Source organism: Aedes aegypti, chromosome 1 (assembly GCF_002204515.2).
Source record: "Aedes aegypti strain LVP_AGWG chromosome 1, AaegL5.0 Primary Assembly, whole genome shotgun sequence".
Taxonomy (NCBI): domain Eukaryota; kingdom Metazoa; phylum Arthropoda; class Insecta; order Diptera; family Culicidae; genus Aedes; species Aedes aegypti.
Genome location: NC_035107.1, coordinates 63664773 through 63682046, shown reverse-complemented (window position 1 = coordinate 63682046; position 17274 = coordinate 63664773). Strand labels below are relative to the sequence as shown.

At 37.9% G+C, this 17274-nt stretch overlaps 1 protein-coding gene across 12 annotated transcripts in view; it reads left to right on the top strand.

Annotated features, from left to right (window-relative positions):
* Positions 1-17274, top strand: part of LOC5569750 (moesin/ezrin/radixin homolog 1) — a 219737-nt gene that overhangs the window by 149844 nt on the left and 52619 nt on the right. For all 12 annotated transcript variants that reach the window (XM_021837899.1, XM_021837947.1, XM_021837909.1 and 9 more), the window contains exon 3: positions 10788-10967. In XM_021837899.1, coding sequence (XP_021693591.1) covers positions 10788-10967 — 180 coding nt within the window. The remainder of the gene's footprint in view (positions 1-10787; positions 10968-17274) is intronic.

Here is a 17274-nt window from a genome sequence, read left to right as displayed (position 1 = left end):
ATCGGCGAAAATATATTGTGTTTGATGGAAAAATGGTGTGCTAATTGGAGATCCACGCACTACAGATATTCCTTGTAGGAATCTAAGCAACCATGAATATACACCTTGACAGGGAGCTTAAATAAACGTTCATTATTAGTTGTACCTCCACCTGAATAAGACTGTTTCTTGATCACTACAAATGGCGACGAAGAGTAAAATTTCATTCTCAAGAAGCACTTAGAAGATTCCCTTCCCAATGCAAGCTCAACGGGAGAAACTAAGGATGTCAAACATAGCCAACTATTCAACATCTTATCGTGCAATCTCGGAAGCCTCGGTGTCAGCAGCAGTACTATAAAAACTCCTTCGCATCCTGTCCGAATAGCTCCTGTAACAAGCCCATTGAAATGAACTCTGAAGGACAGTAACTGTGAGAATAGCGTGTACGATGCAAGCAGTGACTCCAAGCTCTCATTCTTCGGAAACATTTTTGGAAAAATTCGGATAAGCAGCCAAATGAAATGAAGACATTCTAGTAACACAAAACTGCAAAGATAAGTAGTTCTGTTATATTTTATGTTGCAACATTATTTGATTTAGTTGGAATCAAAGAGAAATTTTATACTTCTTTGAAATAGCGCATTTTGTTACTTGTGAAAAAATCTGTTCACACACAAGTTGAAAGATTTGATGTTTTCGGTTCCATTACCATTGCTGAAATTTTATTGAATGCATTGAAATCATTGATAATTTATTAGTTTGTGATTCTTTAAAAAGAATATTCGTGAAATGGCAAATAAGTTTGAATTATGACATAAGCTTCTATCTATCTCCAGGTCATGAACTGTATTAATAAAAAAGCAAAAACCTTGTGTGCTGGGTACATGCTCCAACTTAAGAGGAAAATAACCATCATCGTTTTTCAAATTTTCAAAACCAGTTTTTTTGCTTAAAATTTGAGCAATGTTCAAGAAAATCTATCATTGCATTACACTTGCTATCTGGATTGCAATGATAGATTTTTATGAGGATTTCTTACAATTTGTACGAAAAAACTGGTTTTTCATTTTCGATGATTGCTGATGATTGAATGATGGATTCTTGAGCCTTAAAGGTAACGTTTGTATAAAAAATGCTCTTACTTGTTATTTAACGTGAAATATCTCAGAATCCAAAGGTGCCCGTCACAATGGCAGACTTGTGGCTTTTCTTACGTTTTCAATAGGACAAATCGTGAATGAACGAGCCCGATCCTTTTTGTTTAAAGCTCCATGTTAGCGCAAGAACGGAAAAAGCCTTCCCAAGATTTGGGCCTTCAAAATTTTGATCCAATATCCAAGTTGTCTCAAAGCCTTCGGCTGAAAATGGGTCTCATATGCATATAGCCCACGCATTGAAAAATTGTTCCTAAATTCAAGTAGAATATAGAATAATTTGTTTAATTTTTACAGAAAAATATCATGAAGAAAATTGAAAGTCATCAATAATTTAATATAACACATATGAAAAAAAATTATAAAGTTATTGTAATACGACAATACAATATCGAAACCTAGCACAAGTAGTGTAATTATTTGATTGGTTCATTTTTAGATTGACGATCGATTGCAAAATATGCGAATGTTAAAAATGAAAATTTTATAAAAAAAAATAATTTGTGAACGATAATTATTTATTAACGATAGCTAAATAAAATTAATTTATTCCTATATTATTAAACTGAATTTGTTTATTTATATGTATTTGCATATGAAACGTATTGTTTGCAGAATAATACGAATCTAAACAAAATTTTATGGCCATAGGTGTGATATAAATACATAAAATTAATATGTAAGTACATATAAATGAGGAATAGCTTTATTTCAAGCAAAAGATTCATGACGTGACAAAACTGATCCTTTATATATAATCGTTCTACCAGAGGAATAATTTCAAATCCAAATAGCTGTTCCTGTAGTATTTATCACAGCGATAAACGATATGTAAAACAGTTAGGAAAAATTTGATTACGGAAACACGTTCTACGTGAAAGTTATAAAATAACTCATGTACACGGAGGCCCGACGTAGTCGGGATGAGCCTCTATGTAAAAGTGAGACCCGGGATGCCGGGATGCGCCTCACGAAAAAAAAACTGAACAGAGGCCCGCTTGACGGGATGATCCTCCAGTGAGACCCAGAAGATCTGGGATGGTTCTCACAGTGTCGCGTGTTGAGGCCCGATAATCGGGATGGCCCTCAATATTTTCGAGAGACCCGTGCAATCGGGATGGCTCTCTCGGAAAAGTGTTCAGAAAAAACTGAGGCTCGTATTCGGGATGACCCTCAAGAGAAAGGCGAAAACTTTACTAATCTGGTTGAATTTGAGGGAAGCTTATATTAAGGAATGTAGATATCGGATGACGTAAAAATCTATTTCCAAATTTGTTTGTCAGTTGCGAACATTACTGTTTTAGGTTCAGTGTGAAGAATTTATAAAGCGATGTAATTAAATTGCCAATGTATTTTGATTCTTTACTCAACACTCGTCTTAATCGCTAAAAAAAAAGAAATATTTATTTGATCAATGGAAAACTAGTTCACATGTTGATGGAAACCAGTCTAATAGTAATAAAACTCTCATCGCTTCTCGGCCTAAAGGCTAAGATCTAAGTGTAGTAATAAAACTCTGTTTCTATAGTGAGACCCTTGGCAGCGACTTCAGGATGTGTCTCATGAAAAGTGTTAACTGATGCTCTGTGTGTCACAAAAAAAATGATTCTATATGATTTAAAAATGACCTTCAATATATTATAGTGCTGATAACGGAATGATGACGTGGATTTTAAAGGAAATAATAAACAACGAAATATGAATAATAATTCTGAAAAGTGGGGCCTTCCTTAGCCGAGTGGTTAGAGCCGGCGGCTACAAAGCAAAGCCATGTTGAAGGCGTCTGGGTTTGATTCCCGGTCGGTCCAGGATCTTTTCGTAATTAAATTTCCTTGACTTCCCTGGACATAGAGTTTCATCATATCTGCCACACGACATACGAATGCAGGAATCGCAACTCTGGCAAAGAAAGCTCTCAGTTAATAACTGTGGAAGTGCTCATTGAACACTAAGCTGAGGTGCAGTTGGCTTTGTCCCGGTGAGGACGTAGTGCTAAGAAGAATTCTGAAAAGTACATATCCATTACATCTAAACTGTTCCCAGTTCCTTTGAAGTGACCAGGTATAATCTGGAATGATTAGTCAACTTAATCGCGTGTAGATGCCCGATTCGTCAACGGGATGGTTTGATTGAGATGATTCATTGGAATGTACTTCAGGCTTTAAACTCGACATAGTCGATATAATTCTCGGAAAATGTGAATTCTGTAGGTGTACCTAAGGATGATATTCACATAATAGTGACCAACGGAACCCTGTTGTTGGGATGAAGTACACTGGTCTGTAAGACAGTGGAACCCAAACAAAGGGATGAAGTCCGCAGAAAAAAACCTGAAGGCGATTGCTTGGGATGCATCTCTGAAATTGCGGAACCCTGTTGTTGAGTGGATCTCAGTCAAGGGGATGAAGTACGCAAGAGAAACCCGATAGTGATCGTTTGAGATGGATGTCATTAGTTGCGGAACCCTGTTGTTGGGATGAAGTACACTAGTCAATGATGACTGTGGAACCCAGACAAAGGGATGAAGTACGCATAGACCCAAAAGCATTTGTGGTCAAATACATTTTAGAATAAATAAATTAAAAAAAAAAAACAGAATTTCTTTCGACTAATGTTCAAACATTTCAGAGAGTGAAAGTTTCAAGCAAACAGAGAAAAAGATTCTAAAGTGAAGGCCGTTCAAAACAACACACCGGAGAAGCTCGTTACAAACACTTCAGAAAAGGAAAGAGAAGCAGATAGCAGAAGATAAATCGGGAAGCAGATAGCAGAAGATAAATCTGGTTCCCAAACTCTAACACGAAAGAAGAAATGAAGTTAATGGTGCAAATCGCCACATTCGAATATTCATGAGAACAAACTATATTATAATTGTTTAATGAAAATATATTGACAATCTATTTCATTTCAGGCAAAGCAAAACAAAAACAATACAACAATTTCGACACTATTAAAAAAAATCATATTTGTAAATTTGTTGACGAATTTTCACCGATATGTTTAAAGACTGGAAAGCTGAACACGATTGGAACAAATGGACGTTACTTGAAGTTTTGGACCTTTGAATTAATAAGTATCTTTGAAAGGAAGGAGAGATGTAGGAATCTAAGCAACCATGAATATACACCTTGACAGGGAGCTTAAATAAACGTTCATTATTAGTTGTACCTCCACCTGAATAAGACTGTTTCTTGATCACTACATTCCTCTTAGAGCTCCTGCAGAATTGTTTGCAGGATTCATGCAGGTAATTTACAAATTTCTTCACCTTTCACGTGCATAAGCAAAATATCGCTCAAATCTGTTCGAAAATGATCCTAATGCACTAGTTCATGAATTACTCAACATTAATACTTCAAAAAAGTGGAAACTATGTTTCTTCTCCAAGTATTCTTTTTTTTTCAACGGAATTTTTTTTTAGAACTGAACCAGAGATTCGTTTAAGAGCTGCTCCAATAACTACTCAAAACATTTTCTAGGGATACTTCAATATACTTTTTTAGGCAATACTCCTGAAGATCTTTCAGCAAATTCTCAATGCGTTTCTTCAGAGATACGTCCAAAAACTATTCTAGGGATTCTGCAACGATTACTTCTAAAATACTTACTTAGGATTTGACCTAGAACTCCTTCAGCTATACTAATAATGTGGCAAACCAGATTTTTTCTTGTATTTCTGAAGTCGTTCCTCCAAAGTTTTCTGCAGAACACCTTCCAAGCAAGTCTTTACTAGCACATATACAGTAAGCACCCGATTTTGTCAGCCCCTCGATGAATTTTAGGCTGACAAAATAGGGAACCTGACAAAATCGGGTCATTTCATTTTGTTCCTGTTTTTCAAATTTTGACGTGTTACATGGTTACATGGACTTTTAAGAGGGCAATGGACATGGGCGTAGCCAGTTTTTTCTTGTCAGGGGCTCCCTTCTCCCTTATGTTGGTCACATCGATTTTTTTCACTTTTAATAAAATGCATTGCCATTGCCTCCTCTGGCTACGCCCATGCGTGCATGACATCAAACATCATCATAAACATTAATGTGAACGTGGTAAAACATGACGATTACAACTTTTTGACAAATTTAAAATAGGCTGACAAAATCGGGTCAAAAAGCTGATAAAATCGGGGGTAGACAAAATCGGGGGCAGACAAAATCGGGGGCTGACTAAATCGGGTCAGTACTGTATTTCTGTTGGAATTGCAATAAGGTCCTTGATTTTTTTTCAGGATTACTTTGAGAATTCTTCAAACATTTGTGCAAGAATTCTTCGAATAGTTTTCCCAAAAGTCCAGCGAAAAATTTCCAAAGATTCCCCTTACACAGCTTTTCGAGAAATCACACACATTTTTCTGTGGCAATTTCACCAAACATTCTTGTGAGCTTCTTTCTGGTTCGTCGAGTATTTTTCCTGATTCCAAATTATTTTCCCAAGGATTTGTCCAGGAACTATTTTTAAATTTTGTCCAAAGATTATTAATAAGGATTTTTTTTCAAATATATTAGGGTAGTTTCATACCAGGGGATGTTTCAGGTATTTGCCACCAAAAATATTTCCATGAGTTTTCTTGAAAGGATTCCACCATAAATTTGTCCAAGTTTTTTTTCAGGGTTTGTTGAAAATATTTTTTTAGAGATTTTTAAATATTTTTCCAGATAAGCGCATATGGGACAACAATTTCAATCGCTATAATTTAAATTATTGTGATAATACATTAACTTTTTCATCGTTTTAATTGTAGTTTATATTTATGCACACAAAATTATCTAGCATTTAACGCGAAAATATTGAGCATGATCTTGGGGTTTGGGTTGAGGGTTCGCGTCTAGAGCGTTTTTTAACGTAGTTTTCTTGACATTTTAGGACATAGAGTATCTTGGGTTTTTCTTAGCCTAATGGTAATATCCCCGACCGGCTAGTTCAGGATTTTTTTCGTATATTAGGAAATAGCCATACTTTTCTTGGGCATAAAGTATCGTTGAACCAGCCACACGAAACACTTATACCAAAAAGGGCAACTTTCGCAAGGAAAACTTTTACTTACCAACTGTTAAAGTGCTTGTAGAAAACTAAGCTAAGAAGTATGCTTTGTTCCAGTAGAAACGTAACTCCGGAAAAAATATGACAAACTCAAACATGTTGATATCTAATTTTCTCCACGCCGATGCACGCCGCCGCCGCCGCCGCCGCCGCCGCCGCCGCCGCCGCCGAAACTTGTTAATGGCGTGACGCCGACGACGCCGCCGCCGCCGGTATAAAAATGCTCTTACGCCGCCGCCTATTAAAAATATTTCGGCGCACAGGTCTAACCGGAAGTCGCCATCTTGGATTCCAAATTGGTGCCAGACATCGATTTCCGTCATCTACTCGTCGGCCCCATTCCATAAATACCCATATGGCATGGGTTCAAAGTGATTTTCACAAACCGGAAGTGGATTCCAAAACGACACCGAACATCAATTTCCGTCATCTACTCGTCGGCCCCGTTCCAAATATACCCATATTGCATGGATTTGAAGCGCTTTTCACAAACCGGAAGTCGCCATCTTGGATTCCAAAATGGCGTCAGACATCGATTTCCGTCATCTACACATCGGCCCCGTTCCAAAAATACCCATATTGCATGGGTTCAAAGTGATTTTTGCAAACCGGAAGTCGCCATCTTGGATTCCAAAATGACGTCGGACATCGATTTCCGTCATCCACTCGTCGGCCCCGTTCCAAAAATACCCATATTGCATGGGTTCAAAGTGATTTTCACAAACCGGAAGTCGCCATCTTGGATTCCAAAACGACACCGGACATCGATTTCCGTCATCTACTCGTCGGCCCCGTTCCAAAAATACCCATATTGCATGGGTTAGAAGCGCTTTTCACAAACCGGAAGTCGCCATCTTGGATTCCAAAATGGCGTCAGACATCGATTTCCGTCATCTACTCGTCGGCCCCGTTCCAAAAATACCCATATTGCATGGGTTAGAAGCGCTTTTCACAAACCGGAAGTCGCCATCTTGGATTCCAAAATGGCGTCAGACATCGATTTCCGTCATCTACACATCGGCCCCGTTCCAAAAATACCCATATTGCATGGGTTCAAAGTGATTTTCACAAACCGGAAGTCGCCATCTTGGATTCCAAAACGACACCGAACATCGATTTCCGTCATCTACTCGTCGGCCCCGTTCCAAAAATACCCATATTGCATGGGTTTGAAACGCTTTTCACAAACCGGAAGTCGCCATCTTGAATTCCAAAACAACTACGGACATCGATATCCGGCATCTATTCGTTGGTCTCGTTTTAAAAATACCCATGTAATAAGGTAAAAAGAGCCAAATTGTGTACACTTTGAGCATGTTTTGCCAACACACTCCGTCAGCATTACTCTTTGCGTAATCGCTTACACTCTCTTTCCTACTGCGTGCCCTCATTGTGTTCGTGTTGTTACACTTTGCGCGCGTCTGTCTCCTCTTTGTGCAGTGGTTAAATTCTGCTCTTTGCGCGCATTGTGCGAGTTGATGCCAGCCCTGGACGCGAGTTCACAACTTCGTCCTGAATAAGCGGATCGTTTTATTTATTGTCATGGAGCATTTATAAAGTGACAAACATGACGTCCTGCCACATCATAAACTTCTTCTTCTTCTTTCTGGCATTACGTCCTCATTGAGACAGAGCCTGTTTCTCAGCTTAGTGTTCTTATGAGCACTTCCACAGTTATTAACTGAGAGCTTACTTTGCCAATGACCATTTTTGCATTCGTATATCATGTGGCAGGTACGAAGATACTCTATGCCCTGGGAAGTCGAGAAAATTTCCAACCCGAAAAGATCCTCGACCGGTGGGATTCGGATCCACGACCCTCAGCATGGTCCTGCTGAATAGCTGCGCGTTTACCGCTACGGCTATCTAGGCCACATCATAAACATCAACAGTTAATTAGTTCCGAGCAGGCCTCACATCAGCGTTGAAAAAAAATGTTTTGTTCGTGATTCGGCCAAACGGCATTCGGCCAAACGACCTATTCGGCCAAATGGAGTTCGGCCAAACGGCGTTCGGCCAAATGGCCGGACACCCTTTCATGAGCCAGTTTATTGTTTTCTTATCAAACCAATTGAAAACAATGTTGAAACCATTAAACCCTTCGTTAAAACTACGTCAACACTATATTTGAAACAAATGAGCAACTGAGTTTTAGAGCAGCTTAAGGAAAACCGATGCTTTTTTTTCAAACTTTGACTTTTCAAACAATGAAGTTTTACAAAGTAATGAAGTATTACAGAGTTTAATTTTTCAGTTTCATTTTTGACTAATAAACAAATGCGAATTTTTCGTGAATAGGTTTTATTGAACGCTTTACTATCCTTCTGCACGTTCTTGTTCGAAATTCTGTGTAAACCTTATGTAAACCGCAAAAGTAGAACGACAGATAAAAGTCTCAAAATTTAAAGAATCTAGCAAAGTTTGACAAACTAGTTTTATTATAGGTTTGTAATGTTCTTATAGACAATCATAAAACCTGAAATCGTCAGCTTCGACACATAAAATCTTATTTTAGTTTGGATTAAATTGTTACTCAAGTTGTGAATCACTGATCTGCCGAAGTTTGAACGACCTTCAGTAATTAATTTATGCTCGCTGCTACGCGGCATAGCTGGTGGCGGCTATACCCATCGGTGCAACACACTTCAATGAACCAATACCCCTCGTACCAACCATACCTTTCCTCATTTCATCAAAGCTCCGCTCCAAATCAAAAACCACCGCCGGGGAGTCAGCGGACTCCGGACTCGATAAATGCCTTTATAGGTGGAGACTACCGAAAAATTATTGAACCGCGTCCATCACTGGTACACCGAAAGTGCGCCGCTAACTAGGGTAGGTGTACCAGTATTCGCCGAGTTTTTAATGTGGGTTTCGCCACCTATATTTATTTACAAGCACCATGGCGAAATAAAGCGCAATAAAGCACACATTTTTAAAGATTTTTCCATCAAATTCTGAGATTTCTGACAATGTTTCCACTTTATTTCAAAATTATTTAATGAACACTTAAAGATTTATGCGTATTTATGTCGTCAAACGGTACATCCACCCTACCGATCGAATCGCAAATGGAGTTGTTCATTGCGATTGTTGCGTCGTACGTACACCGCATGCTCAACGCACTATCGATACCCCGGCTACAGGGGCCGAGGAGGGGTACATCAACGACCTTCACCACTTTCGACACTTTCCTTGACCATAAACTAGGATGGGTGGATTAATATGCGTCGGCTTGGCGCGGGTAGCGCAGAAAAAAGTGTTGTTCGGTTCGATTTGATGAAACCGACGTTGCGGCAAGGTGAAGGCGGCTCAAGTGGATTATGTCATGGATGAAGTGAGCAGTCGAGCTCTGCACCATCTCTGGGATGTTTTTTTTTAATAGCAAAAATCTAAAAACGGGTTTCAGACCAATTTCTGATTTCAAGTCCTTTATAAAACCACGATAAAACCTTGAATTGGGTCGAACATTTTCCTCACGTGATCAAAACGAATATTTTACTATTTCGGACCAATTTCAGCTTCTGTGTCAGGTATAAAACCATAATAAAACCTAACATTAAGTCGAGGAACTTGCTCACGTGATCAATTTTAACATAATCTCAAATTTCGTACCAAACGTCCTGCCGCCAAAGAAGCACCAAATGAAAAGTGAAACTTGCTTCACTGTCTACCGTGTGTCCCGGTTCCACAGACACGAGACTGCCGCGGTGGTACACTTCTTCGCATTCTCAATCCAATTAGTCTTAACGTATATCATATCGATCGATCGGCGGTGGTCAGTGGCAAACCATGGGTAGGCCCCGTACCGCAAGAGTTTTTGTGAGTGATGCGTTTTTTTATCGTCTATCACACCATTTTGTGCGTAAACGTGACCATCTAAACTTCTCAAATGCCGTAACGATTACGTCTTTAAAAACTCATTTAGCTGTGAGCTCGATGCGGGCCAAATTAGGGGATTCCTCATACTGTGAGTTTTACCCGCCATAAGCTTAATGACGTAATAATTGCGGCATTTGTGAAATATCGCAAAAAAAGTGTCATAAAACCTATTAGAAGGCCTTCAATTTTTGTTAGCGTTATGAGAGTAAGATTGAAAAGCGCTACGCGTACAATACTCGATGTAAGATTAGAGAACGTTATTTGTCGCACATCGTATCGAGAGTACGCAGAACGTTAAAATACGGCAGACTCCAGTGGGCTGGAGTCGCCTAATCAAGAGTGCTGTTGAGGTCTAGTTCATTTTGGAACCTCTAAAACAGCTAAGAACTGAATTATGGAATTTTATTATACTATTATACTATTACTGTTACTATTACTTTGCAAAAATCACAATACAAAACGTCAAATTTGTATTACTTTTTTAAACAACCAATGGTAACTGCAATTCTTTTTGCCATATTGGCACGATACATGATATTGTACTTTAAGGTTATTCATTTTCATCTAAGAAATTGTCATGAAGTAATGTGGAAATCTTTGGAACAATTATTTATATATTTCAACTATATACTATATCGTTGTCTGGATATTCCCTTAAAACTATTATTTCTACTATTTAATATCAATCAGTGTTCTAACCATCATCTCCTACTTTTCTCTTCCCCGTAGATGAACGTGCGCGTCACGACGATGGACGCCGAGCTGGAGTTCGCGATACAGCAGAGCACCACCGGCAAGCAGCTGTTCGACCAGGTCGTCAAAACCATCGGCCTGCGGGAGGTGTGGTTCTTCGGCCTCCAGTACACAGACTCCAAGGGTGACCTGACGTGGATCAAACTGTACAAAAAGGTACGCTTCCTTCCTTTATTTTTGAAAGCTTTGAAGGCTAGAAACTAGGCGTAGATCGGTTCGGTTGATGCGTGGGTAGAATTAGCTGCCAGTCGAAGAAACCAGTTTTGCATAATTCATTCCCTTGATCGCTTTTAGTGTGACTAGAGACGCGGAGAAATTCCGTATTTTACGACTACGACGTTGTCGTCGTATCCGCTGTAAGCCAGACTTGCGGTCAGCGACCGGTTTTATTCGTAACAGTTTTTCCCCACCTTCCAGTTCACGTACGATGATATCGGTATTTGCTGCTAGAGCATTGAAACATCACATAGCGTTTCAAATTTGCCAATGAAGTTGTTACGCCGCCAGAGAGCGATAAATTGATACATCGCTCTCGATGGTTGGTAGTTGGATTGCTTCCAACGTTGCTGTTTTGTCTGTTTGCGCTGTAAAATATTCCATGGGTGTAATTTTAGGCTGTACAACAAGTTAGTCGCGGTACATTTGAGCCCGGAAGTGTACTCCGTGAGATCATCGTGGAAGGGATATTTTTACTGTTGGGTGTAATTTTGTGTCTATAAGAGGACGAAACAAAATTTACTCTATGGAAATTGAATTATATAGCGCTATACATGTACGTAATCGTTGTTATATTACAAAAACCATAAAATTACATTTACTCTTATAGTTATCATCGAAACAAAAATGTTTCTACTGTTGATCTGGAATGTATTTTTAGATGACTAGAAAACAACCATTTTAATGACAAGAAGTGTCGTATAGAAATTCAATAAATTATATAGCAGTCTACAAATATACATTATCTTACATCACAAAAAACAATGAAATAACAATTTATATTATGGTTGTCACCGAAACGTACATAATCGCTGTTATGTTACGAAACAAATATTGCAAATAATCCTTTAGTTTTCATTGAAACATGGGATGTTTCTATTGTTGATCTGAATTTTGTTTCTAGGTGACTACAAATGATATGACGTTATAACAATATGCATTATCGTTCTTACATTACAAAAACAGTAAAGTGACAATCCATGTCATGGTTGCCATAAAAAAAATGTTAGAAATGTAATATGAAGCTTTGCATTTAGCTGTTTGTCTACGGTTGATATTGTCCAAACATTAGAAATTATTGATGAGCAACAATACAACTACCTCATTTATAATCGTTGGTCGAAATTCTTGATAATTTTTTCATAAGAAAATTTTAATAAAGGTTCTTTTGGGACTTCCTTCATCTATTTCTCTAGAGTTTCATTTGAATTTTTCTATTGACTTCTTATTAAATTATAGAGGGGTTTAAGAACGGATTATAGATTCCTTCGAGACGTTTCTCAGAGACATATTCATGAATTCATATTGCGTTTTTTCTTAAAATTTCTTGGAGGATACTACCAAAAGTTTCTCTATAAAAGAGGCTTCTTTTGAATTTTCTTCAGCGGGTTTTCGTTGGGTCGTCCAGTCATATTTTCATGGATTTTTTTTTAAGAATATTCTACAGAGATCTTTCAGAATTTTTAATGAATATCTTCAGGAAGTTTCTGCAAGATTCTTCAAAAATTGTTTGCAATTTTTCGATAAATACCTCTAGAAAATTCATCTATTTCCCCAGGCGTTTATTCATGTTTTGTTTTCAGGGATTCTTCAAGAAATTGTTAGAGATTTCTCAAACGTTTTGTTCAGACATTCCTGTATGCAGTTTGACATGAATTGCTCCAGAATTCATTGTACAGATTCGTCCAGAAGTCACCCCAATGGTATTTCCTACAAATAGTTTCATAAAAATACTCTTGAGGATTCCGCTGGATATTTCTCCAGAAATTCTTTCGAAATTTTCGTCATGAACTGTTCCATAAATAACTGCTTTGGAAGCTGTTCAAAGATTTCGTCCAAAGATTTTTTTAGGACCATTTCATGAAACCCTACTGGCTTACTGTCTGTTTCTTATACAATTCATCAGGATTTCGTCCATCTAGTTAAGTTTTGTAGTAGGAATGTCAAGAACCCGAGATGAGGTCCTTATATTCATCAGAGATATGACATATATTCCTCAACGAAATCTCAAAGATTATATGACAATATACATTATCGTTCTTACATTATGAAAAAACAATAAAATTCCAATTTGTGTTATGGTTGGCATGGAAATTTTATCATTTTTTTCTTGTACATGATAGAAATTAATGTTGTGTAACAATATAACTATTTTTTATTCGTGCTACCTGAAATTATCTGGGTTTGATAGATATTTAATCAACGATTCTACAAGAAGTTATCTTGGAGGTCTCTTTTACATTTTCTGCAAAATTTTTCAGCGAGTTTTCGTGGGGTCGTCTAGTTGTATCTTCATGATTTTTCTAGAATTTTCTTCAGAGATTTTACATATTTTTTATGAATGTCTTAAGAAAGTTCTGAAAGATTTTTCGAGGTATACCGCCTGAGAATTCTTCATCGATTTGTCCAGGCGTTTATTAATGTTTTATTTTTAAGGATTCTTCCAGAAATTGTTCTAGAGATTCCCCTCTATATATTGCACCAGAAATTTTTCTCTAGATTCGTCCGAAATTTACTTCAAGGCTTTCATTAGTATTTTCTACAAAGAATCCCATGAGAATACTCTTGAGGATTCCGCCGGATGTTGCTTCAGGATTTCCTTCAAAATTTTCTTCTTGAATTCATCTTGAAATATCTACAATGGAAGTCGTTGAAGGAATTCGTCCTAGGATTTTTTAGGGAACATTCCATGAAATCCGTTGGGGAATTTTTCAGGATTTCTGCTTATTAGTTTGTAGACATGTCAAGAAATACAGATGAGATTCTTATATTTATCAAGGATATTTCAACGATCTCTTTACAAAATCGTAAAGATTGTCCAGAGGTATCTGGAAGGATTAAACATCCTTCAATATTGATTTCTTCAGAAATGACTTCATATTCATTTATTAAACAATTCTTCTAGATATTGTTTTCATGATTACTCCTGTACTACGTTTAGAAACTGCTACAGACATTTCTCCCAATTTTCTACATAAAATCCTCTACAAATTACAGCAAGGCTTCCAACAGGAATTATTGTAAGCAATCTCCTATGAATACTCTCAAAGATTTCTCTAGACATTTCTACAGGATTACAACGATTTTGCATAACAAATGTTTCAAAAAGTTTCATTTTGTTAGTTCATGTATTTCCTGCAGTGATTCCTTTAGCGATTTCTATGAAAATTCTGTTTTATTTTATAGGTCCCTCAAGAGTTTATTTTATGAATGAATTACTTGAAAAACATCTTCGGAGATTCCTTCATGGTATGCCTTTGGATATTCTTACACAGATTCCTACAGATATTGGTCTAGGAATTTTACAGAATTCGTCGGTGATTTCTCTGAGGATTCTTCTTCTGAATTTTCTTTTGAATATTTCTTGACGAGTTCCTTCTGTAATTATATGACAAATTCCTCCCAGGATTTCGTCATGAATTGCATCATTTTTTATTTGAGAAACTCCTAGAAGCTCCTTCAAGAGTTGCTTCAGAGAATGTTTTTTGTGTGAATTTCCCTAGATGTTTATTTATGTTGATGCAACCGTTTGACCGACTGTCAAAGTTCGTAGCAGCAACACTATATTTTTTTTTGCATGTTTTGAATGGTCTTGGCAAATCTAGTGGATATGTGATTGTTATTTTTTAGGACCTCTTGTTGCAATCCTTGGAGGAATTCTCGATAAGATTCCTGATGGCACTCCTGATAGAATCTCTAGAGGAACTCCTTATGATATCCCTAGAAGAATTTCTAATAGAATTGCTCGATTAACTCCTGATATAATCTCTGGAGGAACTCCTAGAGGAATGCCAGGTGGAATCTCTGAAGGAATTCTTGATGTAACCATTGGAGGAACTCCTGATGAAATCTCTATAAGAACTCTGATGAAAGCCCCAAAGGTACTTCTGATAGAATACCTATAGGAACTCCTGATGGAATCCTTTTCGGAACTCGTGATCAAATCCTTGGAGGAATTTCTGATAAGGTTCCTAATGTAACTTACGATAAACTTAGGAGAAATCGTAATGGAATTCCTCGAGGAATTCCGGATATAATCTCTTGAGGAATTCCAAGTGAAACTTGGAATGGAATCTCTGGAGGAACTCCTGATGAAATCCTCAGAAGGACTCCTGATGAAATCCCAAGCAGGACTCTGACGAAAGATGTAGGATCTTCTGATGAAATCCCTGAAGGAATTCCTGATGAAATCCCTGGAGGAACTCCTGATGAAATCTTTGGAAGAATCCCTAAAGATATTCTTGAGCGAACTCCTGATAGAATCATTGGAGGAATTCCTGATGAAACCCTAGACCTAGATGAACTCCTGATATAATCTCTTGAGGAATTCCAAGTGAAATCTCAGAAGGAACTCTTGATGGAATCTCTGGTGCAAATCCTGATGAAATCTCCAAAAAGACTCCTTATGAAATCCCTAGAAGAACTCTGATGAAAGACCTAAAGGTATTGATGGAATCCTTATAGGAACTCCCGATGGACTTCCCTGGAGGAACTCCTGATAGAATCTTTGGAAGAATTACTAAAGATATACTTGAAGGAACTCATGATGGCATCATCGGAGGAACTCCTGATAGAATCCTTAGTGAAATTCCTTTTGATATCTTTAGAATGATGGAATAGATGGAATTCCTCGAGGGAATCTTAATATAATCTCTAGAGGAATCCAGATAGAATCTTTTGAGGAATTCCAGGTGAAACTCAAAAGGAACTCTCGGTGGAATCCCTGAAGGTACTCCTGATAAAATCCCTACAGGAACTCCTGATGGAATTCCTGGAGGAACTTCTGATGGAATTCTTGAAGGAATCCTGATGGAATCGTTGTAGACATTCCTGACGAAATCCCCAGAAGAACTCTGATGGAAGCCCTAGAGAAACTCCTGATGGAATCCCTGAAGGAAATCCTGATAAGATTCCTGATGGAACTCCTGATAGAATCCCTAGTGGAATTCCTTATGATATCCCTAGAAGAAACCCTGATTGAATTCCTCGGGGAACTCCTGTTATAATCTCTGGAGGAACTCCTGATAGAATCCTCGGAGGAATTCCAGGTGGAATCTCTGAAGAAACATCTGATGAAATCATTGGAGGAATTTCTAATGAAATCCCAAGAAGAACTGCTGATTGAATCCCTAGAGGAACTACTGATGGAATCCCAGGAGGAATTTCAGGTGGGATCTCGGAAATAATTCCCGATGGAATCCCTGGAGAAACTTCTGATGTAATTGCTAGAGGAACTCCTGATGGAATCTTTTTTGCAATCCCCGAAGGAACTTTTGATAAAATCTCTGGAGGAATTAAGGAATTCCTGATAGAATCCCTGAAGAAATTTCGGATGGAATCGCATGTTCTTCTATATCTTCCTGAGGAAACCCTAGAGGAACTTCCGATGGAACCCCTAGACTCTTAATGGAAACCCCGAAAAAACTCCTGATAAGATCCTTCGTGGAATTCATGAGAGAATGTTTAGAAGTACTCCTGATGATTTAATTCTCTAGAATAACTCCTGATCCCTAGAGGCACTACTGATGGAATCCCTTTAGGAACTCTTGGATAAGGTTCCTGATGGAACTCCTGATAGAATTCCTTGTGTAACTCCTTATGATATACCTAAAAGAAACCTGATGGAACTTCTCGAGGAACTCCTGATATAATCTCTAGAGGAACTCCTGATAGAATCTTTGAGGAATTTTAGGTGAAATCTCAGAAGGAACTGTTGATGGAAGGAAATCCTGATGAAATCCACAGAAGCACTCTGATGAAAGCTTTAAAGGTACTCCTGATAGAATCCCTATAGGAACTCCTGATGGAATCCTTGTAGGAATTCCTAAAGATATTCTTGAAGAATTTCCTGATGGAATTATTGTAGGAACTCCTGATGAAATCCCCAGAAAAACTCTGATGGAATCCTTGTAAGAATTCCTAAAGATATTTTTGGAGGAACTCCAGATGAAATCATTGGAGGAACTTCTGATGAAATCCCATGAAAAACTCCTGATGGAATCCCTATAGGAACTCCTGATCAAATCCCTGGAGGAATTCCTGATAAGATTCCTGATGAAACTCCTTATAGAATTCCTAGTGCAATCCCTTATGATATCCCTTGAAGGAACCCTGATGGGGTTCCTCGAGGAACTCCTGATATAATCTCTGGAGGAACTCCTGATAGAATCCTTGAAGGAATTCCAGGTGGAATCTCTAAAGAAGCTCCTGATGAAATCCCAAGAAGAACTCCTGATGGAATCCCTGG